Source organism: Zootermopsis nevadensis, unplaced genomic scaffold (genome assembly GCF_977971745.1).
Source record: "Zootermopsis nevadensis isolate Lab colony 2312 unplaced genomic scaffold, Znev_1.0 Znev_ptg000020l, whole genome shotgun sequence".
In the NCBI taxonomy this organism is placed as follows: Eukaryota; Metazoa; Arthropoda; class Insecta; order Blattodea; family Termopsidae; genus Zootermopsis; species Zootermopsis nevadensis.
The window spans coordinates 7,209,749-7,228,878 of NW_028259152.1; the positions used below are offsets into that span (position 1 = coordinate 7,209,749).

At 36.1% G+C, this 19,130-nt stretch overlaps 1 protein-coding gene across 4 annotated transcripts in view; it reads left to right on the plus strand.

The window, feature by feature from the left end:
- The window catches only part of LOC110827676 (uncharacterized), an 80,120-nt gene extending 62,247 nt beyond the window's left edge, over nucleotides 1-17,873 (plus strand). For 3 of the 4 annotated variants that reach the window (XM_022059532.2, XM_022059535.2, XM_022059533.2), the window contains 5 exons: nucleotides 1,072-1,136; nucleotides 1,479-1,559; nucleotides 2,443-2,874; nucleotides 3,303-3,515; nucleotides 5,544-17,873. In XM_022059532.2, the coding sequence (XP_021915224.1) occupies nucleotides 1,072-1,136; nucleotides 1,479-1,559; nucleotides 2,443-2,874; nucleotides 3,303-3,515; nucleotides 5,544-5,665 (913 nt within the window). In that variant the 3' untranslated portion in view covers nucleotides 5,666-17,873. The remainder of the gene's footprint in view (nucleotides 1-1,071; nucleotides 1,137-1,478; nucleotides 1,560-2,442; nucleotides 2,875-3,302; nucleotides 3,516-5,543) is intronic. The other variant, XM_022059534.2, reaches the window with a different exon arrangement.
- Nucleotides 17,874-19,130: the final 1,257 nt, after the last annotated feature.

Genomic DNA, 19,130 nt, shown 5'->3' on the forward strand with positions numbered 1-19,130 from the left:
TGAACACCCTATGTCATCCAACTGTTTAGCAACTTGAGCTTTTCTTTTGTTATTATGAACATAATGCTTTAGTAAAATATTTACAGCTATGTTTGTTCCACTCACCTTCTGTTCTCCAAATTATTTGGTTTTGGTGGTGGTGTTGATGGCAGTGGCAGTCATTTAAACACTAATTATCCACATTTGTCAAACCAGATTAGCATAACAATGTCTCCTGTAAGTCGGCTATTTAGGTAATACGCTCATCTGGCATGATTCCCTCAATGTGTAGTACAACTTTAAGCCCAGGCTGAGGGAATTTTGGTGGCTGCAGTTTCCCTTTTTCAACTTCCCCCAGCCATTGTTAAGCCAGTCACAGCAGTTGGTTTATTAGGGGATGTGCAGCTAAATGATCTCCAAACATCCCTCATCCTCTCATTTAAACACAGCCCGCATCTCTCTCAAGAAAGTGAAAACAGTTTTGAGGGGTCCTGGCCTAGTGACTGTTCTGACAAATTGGGTTTCTTTGCATTTCTGTAGACGTAAATGTTTCATGACTTCTTCAGATATTACATTTATCATTGTTATGACAATGAACGCTTAATTTCAGAAACTGACTCAGGATTCATGACAGGTTCTTGTGATGAGCCTTAGATGGAGGAGTAGGGATAGATTCCCAGAAGTGGCACAGATTTTCTCTTCATCATCACTGTACCCAGATAATGTTTGGTGTCCATACAATAGGTACTGGTGCTTCTTTCCTCAGGGATAAATTGGTCAGAGCAGGACACTAACCACTTATCTCCATAAAATTCTGGGGTTAAGAATATGTGGAGCATTACATTCACTGGCCCCATACATCATTTCATGATGGTTAGGTACAGGGATAACTTTGTTCCATACCACTTTTATTTTGACAACCAGTAGAACCCCTTCAATGGTAGACCAGTCCATCCGGGTCTCATCTTTCACAGAACACTGAAAAAACAGACATTCATAGTGCAGGCATTATTTGAACCTGTGATCCACATGATTCAAGTGACCATTACATCCCTTCACACATTGCTACTTTCAATAATTTGTGTGTTGCAGCCAGAGTGGTTATGTCTGTATGATGTTCTATCGGAGGGATGGCCACGTTATAGAAGTGCAGACAGGTATAGTATGCCTTTTGTTTTAGTAAATTAGTTTCACCAAGAGTCAAAAATAAAAAAAATTTGGGAACGACTACACTTTTGTGAAGTTTGTAAACATATTCATACATTCTCTGCAAAAAGAGTGTGAAATTAATGCATAATGGTGTGATTATACATATCTTTCCATCTGCATATTTTCTCTCTGGAACTGCTTAATTGATTACAGTTAAATATGGTATAACTGGCTTGAAACTAAATGGTACTTTAGCTTTCATGTTTCTGGAACTGTAGGTGGGTAGAAACCAGCCTTGGTGAGGAAGACATTCAAATTTGATACTATAATCTGAGGACACTGTGTTTCAGGTTCCCACACAAGGAGGCCAGAGGATGCATGTCAGTCCATGCACTTTGACAGGAACACTTTGCCATTTATTACATTAGTCAGTGAGTATATGGCTTTCAGTTGTGACCATAATGTCAGTGTGAGTATGGCCATATAGCTTGAAGCACAAAATCACCATACAACAGGATTAACCAATTTTAGTTTAAAAACCCGGTGCACACCATTGTGTAAAGATTGAATACATATTTATGAGTTTTAAATACACAAATGATTGCATTAGCTAAGCTGCACATGTAGTTATTAAACACACTGGTCATTGTGGAAGCAGCCACACATCATCATTCTGAACTAATTCCACAGAATGACTGAATGATTTTATTGTTCTACAAACACAACCACTAGGTACTCTGTATGTTTGTGTCAGTTAGATTAAACACATTGTGAAAATAAAACACAGTAACTCTTTCTGGATACCTGTATTGCTAACCTGGCTTGCTTAACCTTCTCAGACTAAGGCTACCTAAGGGAAAGAAGTGTTACCTTGAAAGAGACACAACACATCTACGAAACAAAGACGATTCAGTTTATGTGGTTCAAAGCAATAATCGTTGTTTATTCACAGAATCATCTTGAAACCCATAAATACAATATTTGAGCAAAATGTAGAGTTTGTGAATGATAAAGTTTGTGGTTTTTGTAACTATTTCTGTCACCTTCCACTTACCATAAGTATTTTTTTATCTGTTATAGTGAGCCTGATGATAATCTGAAAGCATCAGGCATTTCTCAGTTCTTGCAGTTAATAGAAGGAATACACTTTCCATGGGTCACTTCAGTTTCTCTCCCTTTTTTGTATAATTCAGAATTTGCACACATGAACATTAATGTTGCCTTCATAAGCCTCACAGCATGAACTGTATATGCAAGAAGTAGGATACAATTAGAGTTTAAATAGGTCTAATCCTTTCTCATAATCTTTTCCAGCCTCACGACCAGAGCCCAGACAGTGCCCCTATTTGGGCAAATTCAGTGTCACCGGACTCAGCCGAGATGATGGATTTGTGAGGTCTGCAAGACAAAAGAGGTCAGAGAAGTCACAATTACATCAAACACAAGGTGTCCTCAGCGCAAAATCACAGAGCAATGTAAGAGGTGGATCATACCCATACAAAGAATTTGATTTTAGAAGACGAGTCAAGACTGTTTATCGGAGCCCTGAAATGCTGACCCGCAGTGTGAGATCCATAGAATGGTACATGCGGGCTAGTGGCTTTCGGAGGTCTTCACGTGACCTGGATGGCCTTGTGCCTGATCCCTGTGCTGAGGAGGATGACTTCACAACTCTGGTGGTGGGCTGCAGTACTATGGACACAATGGAGTTCCATTCTGAGTGTACATCAGCTGATGTAGTTTCAGGTATGGTTAGAATATATGAGAGTTTGTGGATTTGCATTTAGTAAGTGTAATTAACAGAACCTAGTTTCCAGTAGCATTCCAGATATTCTCACTACAATTTGATAATGCAAATACAATGGTTCCATGAAAATCACTGTCAACTGAGATGATCATTAATTATGGAGACTAAGTTTTATCATAAACATGCCATTAATCTAGAATGTATTTTCAGTATTTCACCTTTGTAACTAATAACTTCTCAATATCTGAATAACTTGATAACTTTTATTTTAAAATGAACACTCAGCTCAGATCCTGTGTAATCTACAGATGTGCAGTAGTTTGGCCTCACCTGCAAAAAGAGACTGGGACCACTCTTTAATTGAGCTAATAATAATCACATTACTCTTGTGTTTAAATGCAAAATTTTAACTTATATTTTCTAACAGTTTATTCCTGTCATGGGCGCTGGGAGGATAATGGAACCCACTATCTTATCACAACTCCACTAAGTCGATCATCTAGGGGGCCTCGCCGATACTGCTTCATGTATCGAGAGGCACAGGATGGGGTGGTTCACTTCTCAAGCAGTTCAGACAGTTGTAGGCGCAACATCAGCCCCGGCATCAGTGGTGTAATGGCATTCAATGTGACGAGCACTGGTAAGCTGACTGCTAGGTTCAGTCTCGTATTTTTGTTACAGCATTAAATTTGATTGCCCTCAGGTGTAGAACCCTCAAAAATATTTGTTCTAGAAAGTTTATATTTATATATATATATATATATATATATATATATATATATATATATATATATATATATACACACACACACACACACACACACACACACACACACACACATACATACACACATATATATATACATACACATATATATACACACACACACACACACACACACACACTTATATATATCCCCTACTGTGGAAATTAAAGTAGTAATCTATCCTCAGTTTCACTCCTTGGGAAAGTCCTACAAACAAAACATATTATTTTACTCTAGATCACTGATTAATGCCATTCCTTCACTCCCCAGGCTCATCACTTGCATATACTGTTACTTCCTTATAGCAAAGAATCATGGTGATTCATTAAAGTAGCTATCTCATCATCATCAAACAGTCAAGGAATTTGGTCATGGTGACCTGTTCTGGCCTCATAGTCTAAAAATCTCTTCTGCGGTCTTCCAGGGTTTCTTCATCCACATGGTGTATAGTTTTTTAATAATTTGGGAAGTCTGTCTCTCCATATTCTGTTAACATGTTGAAGCCAATTGATTTTATATTTAAAAATTTTGTGCCGGTCCCCAAACCTCTGATGCACTACCACTCCCTTGAACCGGCCCGCCTTTCGTAGTGCCAGGCCTTGTTGTTAGGAAGAGGCGAGTACAGCTGGAGGTTCAAGGCCTGGTAGTGGGAAGGTTTTTCCACAGTACCTTTATTATATTTAAATTTTTTATAATTCATTACTAGAGAGCATTATTAAGAAAAATTTTGTTCCCTTACGAGATAAAGCAAGCATAGCAGATGCGTTAAAGTCTTAAAAAAATGAAGCCATTAAGACTTTAATTCATCTACTATGCTTGTATTATTTTTGTTGTGTTTTTGGGAAGTCACAATAAAGTTGCAATCATTTTTAAAGAGCATTTATATGAAGATTGATAGCTTATTTGTCTTTGTGCTGTCTGTAAAAATCACTACACTTCATAGCCATCTAACATAAAAGTGACAGTTAAATAAGTGAAAGTGCTCAAACACTGTACAATATGGCAGTAAGCCCCACAATTCTTATGGCCTGCAATATGTGTGATGGTCTTTCACTTCTTGGCATGTGTAATTTCAGTAGTATACTATGTGTAGGTACAACTAGGCTGACATGATATAACTAAAGGGTTCTAACAATTGTACATTATGTTCAATATTACTGATTTTTTTGGACGTAATCCATCATTTAATATCCTAAGACAAGACCACTATATTTATAAGCTAGCTCTGCTCCTATCTTCAAGTGAAAATTCTATTCTGGTAAATCTGATAGAAAGGGTCATTCCCAATCGCTGGAATAGGATTTTCACTTACAGGTAGGAGCAGAGTGAGCTCCCAAAGCATGGTGGTCTTCTCTTAGAATATTAAATTATGTATGAAGTTCAGAAAACAGCAATATTGAACTTACGAAAATTCAGTTTTCCCATGTCGAACTTGTAGTTAACAAGAATATCTTGTTGACAGCTATCAGCCTGGATACCATCAGACTTGAATGAGACTTTACTTGATTTTCCTCAATGACTCCAGACAAATTCTGGGAAAGTAACCTTACAATGGCACAACCACTTCCTTACACATTTCTCAGTTCTTCATCCAGAATCATCCTCTGATGCATTGCTGGAGAACGTATGTAGTTCAAAAAGCATCAGTAAATAAACTATTAAACATCCTGAGGTCAGCCTTCAGTAACTCCTATGTTCTTCAATTTTATCCTCAGGTTGGAAAACTTTTACAGCTCTGCTCCTAATTGTGACAGAATGAGAAAATGTTCTTCCATTCAGCACATATCTTAGTATGAGAACTGTTCTGTCATAATTGCAATATGTGAAGCCTAATGTCTTGGAAACTTAAAATGATCTATGTAAACAATGTGTTCATAACATCTTGTTTGCTTCATGTTCAGGACAGTGTATTGAGACAAATGGAGCCCCACAGCTGACCACAATGTACCTACCAGCCACAATCGCTATTCTGGCAGTTGTGTTGGAGACTTTACTGAAGCTGCTGAGTCATGTTGAGAGATGATCACAGTTCTCTTGACTAGCGCTCAAAGTTGCCTCAACTTGGGATGACCCACATGTACATATGTAAGCATGCCAGAGTTGTGAGACCCCATGCACAAGCAATCAATAAGTCTGTAAATATTATGAGTACAAACATGAAGTTACTGCAGGGAGAAGTCCACAAGAGTATGACATGAATGTTGTCAAGAATGAAGCTCTATTGTGATTGATTCAGTGGAATGGTCCCAAATATTAATGAATAACAGAGAAATGGAATTTTTACTTGTAATGAAATTGTATCAGATATTTTGACAATCTGCCTTCTTGTCAGGGTGTTCAGGTGAGACCCAGTGTATGCAGTTATAATGAGAACTGGATGGGGCTCAACTGTGATTTCATGCAAAACATTTAAACACTCCAGATCCCTCGGTTTTTACTTCAGCACATGCATTAATTTCTTTTCACAGAAACCATACCGGAATATCTGAATGACTGCCAATTAGCTTGATTTGTTTTGTACAGTCTGGTAATGTTTAAATGTTCTATATTGACTACAGCATTGTTTAAACAGCCCATCCGTAATATGGGACATTCCTTTAGAAGTCCTTCAGTTACATGATGAATCAGCAAAGGCATGTGTATATACGTTTGTAATATTTATACTGTGTGTCCGCTTTCACTTACAGTAAAACCTTGTTGCTACAAACCTGAGCGAAACCTAACAAAGATCCCTGATAACTATGTGCAAACCTTGCAGCTTCTTATTTAGATGCTGTATATCTATTCGCAGTTTTCAGTGCTTAAATTTGTAAGAGTTAGTTAGAAATGTTTAAATTAATCAATTTAACTTTCTTGACATTAATATGTTAGAATATACTTCATACATTGATGTTAGAAGGTTTGAAAATAATCTGTCACTGCTCTTGCTTTTGACAGATGTCATTAAAGTGACTGACATGAACAAAGGTAGGTGGTGTGCAGAGAGAGAGAAATTGCAATGTTTTGCTCAGTAATAATTTTTTGCATGCTTTCAATGCTGTGCACATCAGCCGTACATTCTTGCACTTTTGCAACATCATGGACCAGCATATCAGTGTCTGTTTCACATTGAAGTAAATGAATACTTTATATGGGCAAAAAAATTCTAGGTGACTAGGATGCAAGAAGTGGCCAAAAGTGTATAAACCACTCACTATGAAATGGAATGAATACTTTATACATCAGCTCTCTAGCTTGTCTGTGTGGAAATTGCTACCTGTGACATTCACCTTCCACATTTTAATACACCAGCTGTAGATTAATGCTAATTAGGCCGAGGCTTGACTTCGGGCTGTCGCGCAATAGAAGAAGATTAATGCTGAATATCAAATTTACTTTATGTAAACATGACATTCACACAATATACCATAAACACAATATTCACTTGTAACATGAACAACACTACTACATGAGTGAGCGTATAGCAGGTGACTGGTTCACAAAAGCATTTGATGGTAGTTTTGCAAAAGTATCCAAAACTCAGCTGTCATTGTTCATGTCACACATTTTAACAGTTATGTTACTCGGGGCTGTAGCATACACAACACATCAGTCCATGTGACATTTGAATGAACAAAAGTACAGGTATTTCTTAAGAGTTTTTATTTGTCCCATCTTTTGTCACTCATTCCAACATTTTCTTAATTTTTCTTCATAGTTGTTAAGCAACTATAGTCTTACATTTTAGAAACCCACTGACCAACATTTTTCTTCTTAAGACCGAAGGCTTTGATAATCTTCTTACTGGTCAATTATGCTTATCTCATATACGTTATATTTTGCTTATTTTATGGATGATATAATTTAAATGCAGGCTTCTTGCATACTTAACCTCTTTCTGAGGAGAAGAGAGTTGTTCATCAGAGAAAAGTAAATGTCTCCAAAAGTTTGTCTCAGTACCATGCAATAACTTATAATGCAGTTAAAAATAATGCTAATTTCAGAATAATAACAAAAGAGTGTCTTGTGGACATATTTTGCACAAAGCAAAATTAGAATAGGTGATCATGTGGTGAAGGTTTTATATAAAGCAATATCGTAACAATGAGGTTTTACTGTACTTCGGTGCACCTGTGTAGCTGACAAGCAAGGTAAGTGCTGTGAATACTGTCATAATTTTACCTTGGTATGGATGAGTGATTTCTTGTTAGAAACCACGAACTAACTTGGAAGAAGTGTGTCACGTCAGCACTTGCATAGGATTAATGGAAGCAGGTTGGCCGACAGTGGGGGCTGCATTCACAAGTCCTTGCTGAAGTTGAAGGAAAAGAAAAGGCTTATAAAGGAATCCATTGTGCTCTGCTGGTCTTCAGCCACAGAATTTCAGCATCTTATCCAATACCACCAGGTTCCAAGTTTCTGAAACTCTTCAGTCCTCACCATTCTAAACCTTTGAGGTGTGGAAATTTTCTTAAATACTGTAATTGACAGTAAAAAGAAAACTAAATTGTGGTATTCTTAAAAGTGGATCTTTTACATTACAAAAATGTCAGCTACCTTCTTTACTGAAGTAAGACAATTTTGAAAGTAACGTATAATTTTATCTTTCATTATCACCCTGAATTTTATATTTAGAACCTCTCATTGTGATTTTGGTGTGGGGAAACTTGCTGTTAGCAATTTGGTTCCAGTGTCAGAAATATTGCCAGTTCAGAATTACTGTAAATCCTCTAATTATAAATCCAAGATGAAAACAGTTCACAAAATATATGAGAACCATGCTACATACCAAACGTCACATTTATATTGTTAGCACTACTGCTTTTTATTTTGGAAGTTCTGGAATCAGAGCTCTGCCCTAGATATATTTAGGTGTACTGCAATTTCACCAGTCCCACAAGGGGAATGTTGGGACTGTACCTTAGAGTATGAAAAATCTACCATTCATTGCTATTTAACCTATGCAGTTGGAGAAGCATTGTTAACTACCATAATAATTTTTTTGTTATAAGAATGAATAAGTTTGAAGCTGCAAGGAAACATGCCTGGTTTACAACTTTTAAGAAACAGCTGACGTGTCATACTTCTGTCTTAGGCTCATGTTTTAATCAGTGTTTTTGTTGAAAATATTTAGTGAGGATGATTTTGTAAGTTAGTGCAGATCACTTAAATGGAGTGGTATATGGGTGTTTTTCAGAGTAGATGATCAGAAGACAAGTAAATGAAAGAATGCTACAGCTCAGGTGTGAGTTGAACAGTTGAGTGTGACCTCCCTCATCCTGGACAATTGTTGTAACAAGTCTGGGTAGCTACAACCCAGTTACATCCCAACCAAGGTGAATGGTTATGTTGCATATACAGAACATGTTGCTGTGTGACCTTGCTGTTTTGTTTATTAGCCAGAGACTTGAGTGCTGTCATGGGCTAGATAATCACTGGCCATTGTTACAGTATACCTTAATTTTCAGCAATGATGTACAGAGTGATCAAAAAGTCATCCTGATGCTAATATGATTTTACATGTATAAAAAATTATAGTTATGATTGTCTTTTTCCAGTTTTTGCACAATGTATATATGATAAGAATGAAACTTGATTGCCTTATATACCTTCCATATGACTTTTCACAGAGCATACTCTTTCAGATATATTCATAGAAATCATGACAAACTTTCATGGATGTTTCTAACAAATCTATCACTTGACTCTGAAGTGCGTCAGGAACACTTATTCTTCACACTTCCTGTGTCACAAAAACATTTAATTAAATGAAATAATATTAATTTATCCAGCACATGTAAACCTGGAAATTCTTGCGCAAAGTCACTCTGGCAGGCTAAGCAAGAATGCAGTTTTAGGTCACAATGTTTGACAGTAAATATGCACTGTGCTTGTGTAAAAGACATCCTCACTCTTCAGCTTCTCACATAGTAGTGCAAGCCATGAACAATTCTGACACATTACAACTTGTGTGGGGTTATGTATAAGTAATGCTACAGACAGCAGGGTTTAGCGCTCTTTCAAGCCATTTATAATTGCTTTTGTAATAGACTACATGGTTTTTTCCATCACTCTGTACATTTTGGCAGCTCAGGCACACCTTCAATTAGATACATGGATGCCATTTGTGCCATTTACCACAACTTTCATTCCAGTGGTGTTATTGGACTAAATATTTAGTGATGTACAAGAATCCAAACGTTACTATCCAGGTCTTCAAGAAAACTTTCAGGCATTTTGAAGGTTATGAACACACAATATTTTTGGTATACATATAAAAAACAACCTAATTTAGGAAGCTGTTGAATAAATTAACACATTCAATAGAAATTATTTAATTCAAGCCCAGTGCATAATTTTAATATATACATTAATGTAACTAGTGTGTGTCATGAAGTAAATCTCAACTAGATTCCAAAATTACCGATGACAGAATCTTTTGTGACCTGGTTGTACCGGTGCCTGTATTGTTGATGTATTTTGAATTTGTATCCAGACAAAGCAATTGGTTTCAAAGCTTTTATTGGACATAAAAGGATTCTGAAAGTCCTTTAGAACTCTTGTACTGATCTTCTAGTGTGTGACTCAGTCATGACCAACAGTATGACAATCATATGATTATAGAAACAGGTGCGGTAGGACAGGCTAGTCTTGATAATTTAACAGAGAAAACAAATGCATTATTGCAAAGGCCACACCTTCATAAGGGGCAGTGTGTTATGTTAACAGAATGTGTATCTTCTGAGTATGATTATGGAGACAGCCTGAGAGTTGATTCACATGAGGATGATGAAAATAACATATTCATAGCATCATAATATATGTGTTTAAAGTAAAATAAGATAAGAAATGTGAAAAACTTAATGCCATATGTTGGAGAACCTATATTTTGTGTCCTGCAACAGAATGTCCCAGCTTAACTACAAGCTCTTGGGGTCATTTTGAACCAAAAATTTCAAATAAACATGGGTCCGATCTGCAACGATTTGTCAAAAAAATGGGAATAAGCATTTTATTGCATTTGCAACTTTTACGTTACTTCCTTTTAATTTTAGGTTAAATTATCGTTATTATTTAGACCACACTAAATTCCATTTTAAATTACGTTATTAAGTGACTCAAAATGGACACCTTGATTGTCGATGCACAGTTGAGCCCTTCGTGTAATTGAAATAATAGCCCTCTTCACAGTCATGATCATTTTTGACGTTAGCACCGGATTTCATTATTCGATTCAGCAGCTCAGGCCTATTGTTTGATTTGATGGCATACACCAAGGATTTCATGTGACCCAGAGAAAGTAGTCCAGAGGCGAAAGATCTGGTGACCTCGCTTGCTAAACAACTGGACCACCTCAGCCAAACGGTCTGGAAACTGTTGATTAAGAGATGCAGTCACCTGCCTACCAAATTGAGGATGTGCGCCATCTCTTAACTGGTTAGCAGACGAGCATCTTCCAATATCAATAGGTGCTCTAAGTAGCACTGAGATGTCACGCAGTCTACAAGCACTGACTGCCCTGTGTGTCGTGTACGTGCGCCATATGCACAGATCAGCAGATTAATCAACTAATTTCTCAAAGGCACGCAATGCATATTGAGTGCGGAGTATTTTCATGACAAATCTTTGTAGTTTGGACCCACGTTTATTTGAACTTTTTTTGACTCAAAATGATCCCAAAAGCACGAAGTTAAGCACTGAAAATTCTGTTGCAGGACATCCCGTATACTCTGTATTTCAAATGGGGAGGAAACATTCAATCAACCAGTTTTGCTGTTTAATATTGATAAAGGTAACAAACAGTTCATCCATCTTTGATGTTAACAGATTCTTTGCCATGGTAACAAGGTAGAAATGCATTACAAATAAGGCAATAATCTGTAAATATTACCTTTTGGAGTCTTCAAATTTATAACAACAGGAGTGAGCACTTTCTTTTTCCTGTTAAACATTATCATCATGACTTACTCATTATCTAGCATGCTACTAAACACTAGAGTTAAAGTCTAATTATTAGCATCTTAGTGTGGGGGTTTAAATCCCCTGTTCCAGGATGGTAAAATTTAATAATGTTACCTTTTGGTTTTATGATTTGCATATAAGCAGTCTGCACTGATTACAAGAAAACAATGTGTATGAATTTGAAAATATAATCTAAAACCTTATGAGATTTTTTGCCAAGCACTTGCAAAAGTAGATTTTATTTTCTAAATAAAAGTGTTTCATTTGTGTTGAAGCTTGCTGGTTGTCTTTTTCAGTTATATCTTAAGAAAAGTAACCTTCACTCTTTTGATTTTACTTTCTTGGCAGATTTTTGTTTCTTCTATAAGTTGTTTAAAGTCTGTATTTATTAACAATTTGATAATGTTTTATGCTTTTGATGCCAAAACTGCTGTATCATGAGAGGAACATACAGTCCTGAAGGTTTTATGCCAGAACACTGCATAATCACTAGAAGATGTGGGATAAATCTTTCCAGGATATGTCTTTTGTAATAATTTTAAAATATGTGTTGTTTTCTGGGATATTGTACCATTCTTGAAGAAAGTGACCACTATTTCTGAGGTTCTTACTGCCTCTATCATTAGAACCAGACTACATGGCACAGCATCCCATAAGACATTCATGTTCATATTCACTACCATGAGAACCTGAAATCTCAGTATACTGTTTTCTGATTAGTAACTGGTAACTAAGATATTGTAGGTGCGTCATATTGTGATTTTATTTAAAAATAGTATTAAAATATATTAAAATTGTCCGTCAATCACAATAAAGTAATATAAGATAATTAAATGGTTAAAATATTATCTTTTGTTTCGTATCGAGAATGTTCCATATGTAAATCGAGTACTCGATACGGAACAAAAGATAATATTTTAACCATTTAATTATCTTATATTACTTTATTGTGATTGACGGACAATTTTAATATATTTTAATACTATTTTTAACTGGTAACTAGTTACACCCTGTTTTTTTATGTTCCTGTTATTTAGTAAAATCTGTACAAATTATTTGTAGACCAAACCTTTGTGCCATTTAGGTTAAAATGAAGGAAAATGTGATTGTATTAAGCAGGTGTGCTGTACTGGGTGAAACTCTATAGAGGTATCAAATATGGTAGGCTGAATACTTATACTGTGGGCAGACCATATAGCAAACATGAGCAAGATGAGAAATGCCTACAAAATTTTGGTAAAACAATCTGGAGGGAAGGGACCAATTTGGAGTCATAGGTGTAGATAGGAGGATAATATTAAGATATGTCTTCAATAAATAGGGTAGAGCAGAAGCCAAACAAGCTTGCTGGTGGCCTATGATGTTATTATTATTCAGTGTTCTGTCTTACGACAGGTCCATTGCTCTGCCCAAAAAGAGCTCTCCAGTTTTCCCTATTCTCGGCTTCTCATTTTAATTCCTGGAACGTTTAATTTGGTTTGTATGCCCAACAGTCATAGTGGGGTGAGTAAGTACTGGCCTCTAGTGGCCATCACATTAGTACATAGCCATCTGTCATCGTGTCCCAAACTTCCCAAGCAAGACTTTGTCAAGTCTGAATGAAGTTCTGCACACCTTCCACCATTAAGCTTATTTGATGACTACTCTGTGAGGGTGTAGACTGGAATTGTATGGCTTTGCTTAGGATTCAGTGATGGGCTCTTGTGAATTTCTTGACCAGGTGAGTGACTTTTCTTCTCAAAGATCCTGCTCCATGAAGTTACTTTATACCACAGAAATGTTCACAAAATATAAAGTGCATTAAGAACTTTGTACAGAAAATTTAAATGTGAAGAGAACTTCAGTAATTGTAGATGGTGTGGCCAGGTATGATCCTGTCAATCACTGTGATTCTAAAACTGTCCCAAATTGCTGTGGCCAGTGTGTGATTCACATTCCATAACTTTATCACATGGTTGGCTAGGAACTGAGAAATGTGTAATTATACTAACCATATTAAAATATTGAAGATCAGTGCAGTATTCCAAGATTGCAAATTTAAATATACACAATAAATAAACAAACTAGGTGAAGTACAGAGTTGTGGAAGATGAAGTATGTTTAAAAGGTGAAAACAATATTTAAGAAGTACATATGTTGTAAGTTACAGCAAGATCCCTAGATTTATGAGATCCCCAGGTTGCCTGATCACTAACTGTGAATTGTTAGGCAGGATTCACACCAAAGCAACAAGCAGCAGGTGATAACATGGTAGATGTTGCTCTTAGAAATGGCTTGTAATACAGAATAAAACATTCACACCACAATGATAGCAGCATTACTTTTGAAACTACTGCTCTGTGACAGGTGTAGAAAGCTACTTTTCTATTATATTACCTATTGCTATGGAGGGAGTGTGCTTGTAGTGGCTTTTTGCATCATCCAATTAAATATAAAGATGGCTGATGAATAAAAGAATGTTTAACTTCATGCAAATATACAAAATGTCGTATGCAGTTGTCATTTCATTCACCAGCATTTTCACAAACTAACAATTTGGTTGCTTAAGTATGAATCCTGCCTTATGGCTGGCAGTAATAATTACTCAAGATGATGATAATATGTTTCACCCTAAGTACTGATAAAAGCAATATTTAACTGGCCATAAATTAATTCTTTATATTTTATTAGTTGAATTGCCATTGTCTTCTGGAAGGAGTGGTCAAATGAAAGAGTTTACTGAAATCAAAATGCAGAGTATCTTTATTTTTAATTAAAAGTGCATGTAATTATGTGAGACTGTTGTAAGTCAGAGAGTCAAACTGTAATTGAATAATATTTGAGTTTTTATGCAAACTCTAAGTATGAATCTTTGAGATATTTCACAGGTTTATCAGCACAGAAACAGGAAGTCACTTTGCTGTGAACATTGTTGCCAAGTCAGTGTAAACTATGAATTTGGGAATATTGTTCATCTTGTTCTTTTTCCAAGCACTAATTTCATGACAACTTAATTGTTGGAAATTGCATCTAGTGACTTTCTGCCTTCCCTTACCTGTATAAAAATTAAACTTCACCATTAATATTTGACAGTCATAGTAAATATAGAAGTGCAATGGGAGAATGACTATTGAAGTTTCATTGCATTGAACATATGAATATAATGTGACATGCAGGGGAGTCAATAAAATATCTGTACATCCAAGGTCGGTCTAGTGGTATTGGGATTTTTCTGTCATAATATCTATCAGCTTAAGGTACAACCTGCCTGTTATCAGGAACAGTTCCCCCAAAAAGTCTAATGGTCTTCGAGACAGCTTATAATGCACATGGAGACTTCTTGACAGCTGTTCCACAACATGGTTTTTTTCACTGTGTGAACACTTGTCTTGGTTACTGCTTTGCCTAGTTCGTCACATGTGGTGATGTTAAGACTGCAGCAACAGTGTAATGTGAAGTTTACATATCTGTATTACAGAGGTAACGAAATATTCCCCCCTGGCTCAGATTCATTTCCCACACCTAAACAGATTCTGGATCACATTCTATGGTGTTCTTTGGATTTTTGGGACACTTAAGAATGAACGATATCTCAAGAGATGTTCTTTTGCATGTGGATTGGTTTACTACATTCTTTCTTTTAAATATCCCCACTGACTGAAGATAAAGAGTTCCAGAAATTAAGTTTACATACTGAATTGTGTGGATGCAAAGACTTAATAACTGTGGTTCTGTAAGGTTGTAGTTTCAGTACTTTTGTAGTGGTTCCCACATTTCTTTTAAGGGTATAGTTTCTTGTGCAAAGCATTTAAGAGACTCACCAGGCAAACCCGGAGGCCAAGTTTAAATATCTTCAAATTTTCCTCTATTAATAGGTTACTTTTGGTTTCCTGTCTGTTAACACATCATTTATTCTTGGTTGACATGAATCTGAATTCCCTAAGTATTTTTTTATGTTTGGAAGAATTAATAATGTTGCCTTTACTGCTATATTCATTACATTGTTGTTCTGTTGGAGCTTCCTGTCTGCTGCCTACTCACACTGCATGCCATGACATAATACAAACTTAATCTTTGCTGTTTTTTGTTGTTTGCGTCATATTTCAATATACATTGCCAAGATTAATATAACATTATGTAATTAAATGCTAATGACTTGCTGCAGATACGAGATTACTTTTACATTGTGTTACTTCTTCCCAACAGGTTTAAACCAATTATGAGAGAGCCTTTCATTATTGTGCATTTAGCTTCACAGTGGTATTTGAAGCTACTTTAATTTAGATCTCTGAATATTCCAGTTGAATGAAAGTCTTGAATTTTAATTATTAAAATGTTGCCCTGCTGAATGACACACCATTCTGTAAATAATATGCTGCCAAAATTGTCATTCTGTTGCTCTTTTGACCAATTTTAAAACATCAGAAGGCTAAAAGTTAAGTTGTCTAGAATGTCAGATACCTCAATCCCTTCAAGGATAAAAAGAAGTACAGTGGGACAACAGAGACAAATTTTTTGCTTTTTGTTTCTGACCCACTTATTTCCGGAAATTATTCAGAACTGGTGTACATGTTGGGTTATTGTGGTCACTTTCAAATTTCCAAATGCAATTTTCTGTGAATGCTATTTATTACGATTTTAAATTATTATCATTATGGCAAACCTAGTTCTGACATGGCTACAACATTACTTTTTATTTGTTATAGGAGGATTTTAGTATCACAAAATCATAACATACAACCTCAATGTAAATCCCTGGTAGCAATGTAGAACATTTTACAGTGTCCTTGCTGTTGACCTTATAGAGTTGTGTTAATACAACAGTGTTCACCAAAGATGTATTTTAGGTTTAATGAATATGGAATCTGCATTCTTTACATGATGGGAACCCTTTTCTCAAATATCTTTATCCTTTGTGCTGTAATTTTTAATTTAAAATGTAAATTTCAAAATATCATTGTAAGATGATGATATTACAGATTATATTGGGCTATATCAAGACTGTCTCTGTTTATGGTACAGGATATTCTTTGTAAAGTCAATTGTTATTCAGCTTGTCAAAGAATAGCCCACTTTCTGTATGGAACTGGAAAGTTTATCACCATGTTCACAAAAGCCTGCCACCAGACTCCATCCTGAGCTAGCTGAATCAAGTTCGCTCCATCGATCCCTATCTCCCTAAGGTCCATCTTATCATTTTCCTCCTACCTACACCTAAGTCTTCCCAGCAATCTCCTCCCTTCAGGCCTCCCAACCAATACCCTGTAAACACCCCTCCCCTCTCCCATGCATGACACATGTCCCATCTACCTCATTCTCCTTGATTTAATCACTCTAACAATATCAGGTGAGGAATACAGATAGTGAAGTTCAACATTATGCAGTTTTCTTCATGATCCATCTTCTCCCTTTTAGGTTCAAATACGTTCCTCAACACTCTTCTCAGAAACCCTCAATCTATGTTTCTCCCTCAAAGTGAGAGACAAAGTTCTGCACCCATACAGCACAACTGTCAAAATTACACTTCTATATATTTTTTTCGTTTGGGTTTTTATGTGAGACAGGAGGACTAAAGGTTTTGGATTGAATGATGGAAAGTATTTCCTGAATTTGATCTGCTCTTGAATTTGTCATGAATGCTGTTCTTACTTGTTGGTGTCATCCTCAAATACCTGAATTTTGTCACATTTTCAAATGGTTCATTAGCTATACTTTTATAATTATATTCTGGTTCTCTCCTGAATTCTGGTGCTGAGAAATGATCATATACTTAAGACTTTACTCAGTCAAATACTTGTAACTTTGAAATTTATTAGGACTGATTGTTGTTTCATCATAATGCATATGTGATGTTTTTCATAAGCAATGAAATTGAGATGCAGTATTAAGTCTGATTTATATATAGCCTCTCTAGAGAGTAGCAGACCCAAGGTAACTGATGAAATGTGTCATTCTTTCTCTTTGTAACTGATTAAATTTGACGTGAATAAATCAGGGTTGACAATCCAGGTTGCAACGCCGACCCACGTTACAATATGAAGCATTTTACTTTACTGTTTTATAACTCGTTACATGCACATTTAGTTTTGGTTTGAAGACTGGTAATAAAAGAATCACTTTATGAGGATCAGTTTGACTCTCTGGCAAACTAAAAACTGATTAATAGAAAATAGACTATACTAACATGGTACTTGAAAGCTAGCACATGACAGTGAAGGACATGTTGCCTTCCTTTGAGTGCACCCATGGCTGTAAAGTGATCAATATTGCATATAGATATCCTTTCCCAATAAAGTAAATTTTAACAGTTACTATCTTTATTTACAGTTTTACCTTCCTGTAGTCCATTTAATAAGATGTCCATTCTAATAGAGTGTTTCTGTATGCTATTAGTACTACTCTCCATTCTGGGTAAGGTAACTTTTCTTGTAATTATTGTTGTGATATGTTACTATTTATCAGAAATGTAATTCATTCTCAGTTGTCATATCATAAGTTATATTAACATGATATCTAACATAGATTATAAAATGTGTTTCCCTTTCTTAACAGAAAAAGTATTGCTGACAGTTTAAATGCATTTTGTTTTTGAGTATTTAAGTATTCTGCTGATTATTCATAAAGTCACAGATGCATGGTAGCAAGCTGTATTCAAGGTACGTTGAAACTGAGAGGACAACATTGCATCTTGCCCTGATCAAATGTAGAAGTACAAATCGTTTGTTGCATTAGTAAGTTACTTCTCAGAATTTTTTGACAGGTGATTTTGGAAGATGGATTACTTTTATTGGTATGTGTATGATAACGTACTTTTCACATTGTGCTTAATGTGTATATTTATCTAGCTTTAAAGGCAAAGTAGCCGTAATATGCCACAATCATTTCTCGATTAAATATATTTGATGTGCAAGAGGTCTCAAAAAGGTGTATAGACAATATGACATGGAATGCTGACCTTGGTATTGAACCTCTTGTATTGTGTTTTAGTTAATTAAAATGTTTTTCCTTCATTCGTTGAATGTGGTCATACATCTTTTTGAGATATTCTGCATATGCTGCGAGAATGAGGAAACCACAATGATGAAATATGGGTAGGTCAAAGTATTTTTTATGTTTATTCTTTGGCCATTAATGCCCAGTTTGAATGGATTATTCGGGTATGCAGAATATATAGCTTTGGCATAATAACTAAGTAACTAGATGGCTTACCGAATCCGAAGGTTCATCACCGAATTAACCAAAGCCCTCCACCAGACCCTGTCCTGGGCCAACAAAATCCAGTTTCCTTCAACTCCTATGTCCCATAGATCCTGCCTGAGATTATCCTCCGATCTACGTCTAGGTCTCCCCAGCGGTCTCTTCCCTTCAGGTTTCCCAACCAGTACCCGGTGCACACCTCTTGTCCCATCCATGCGCGCTACATGCCCAGCCCATCTCATTCTTCTCGACTTAATCACCCTGACAATACTGGGGGAGGAGTACAGATTTTTAAGCTCATCGTTATGCGGTTTTCTCTATGCCCCATCGTCTTCCCTCTTAGGCCGAAATATCCTCCTCAACACCCTGTT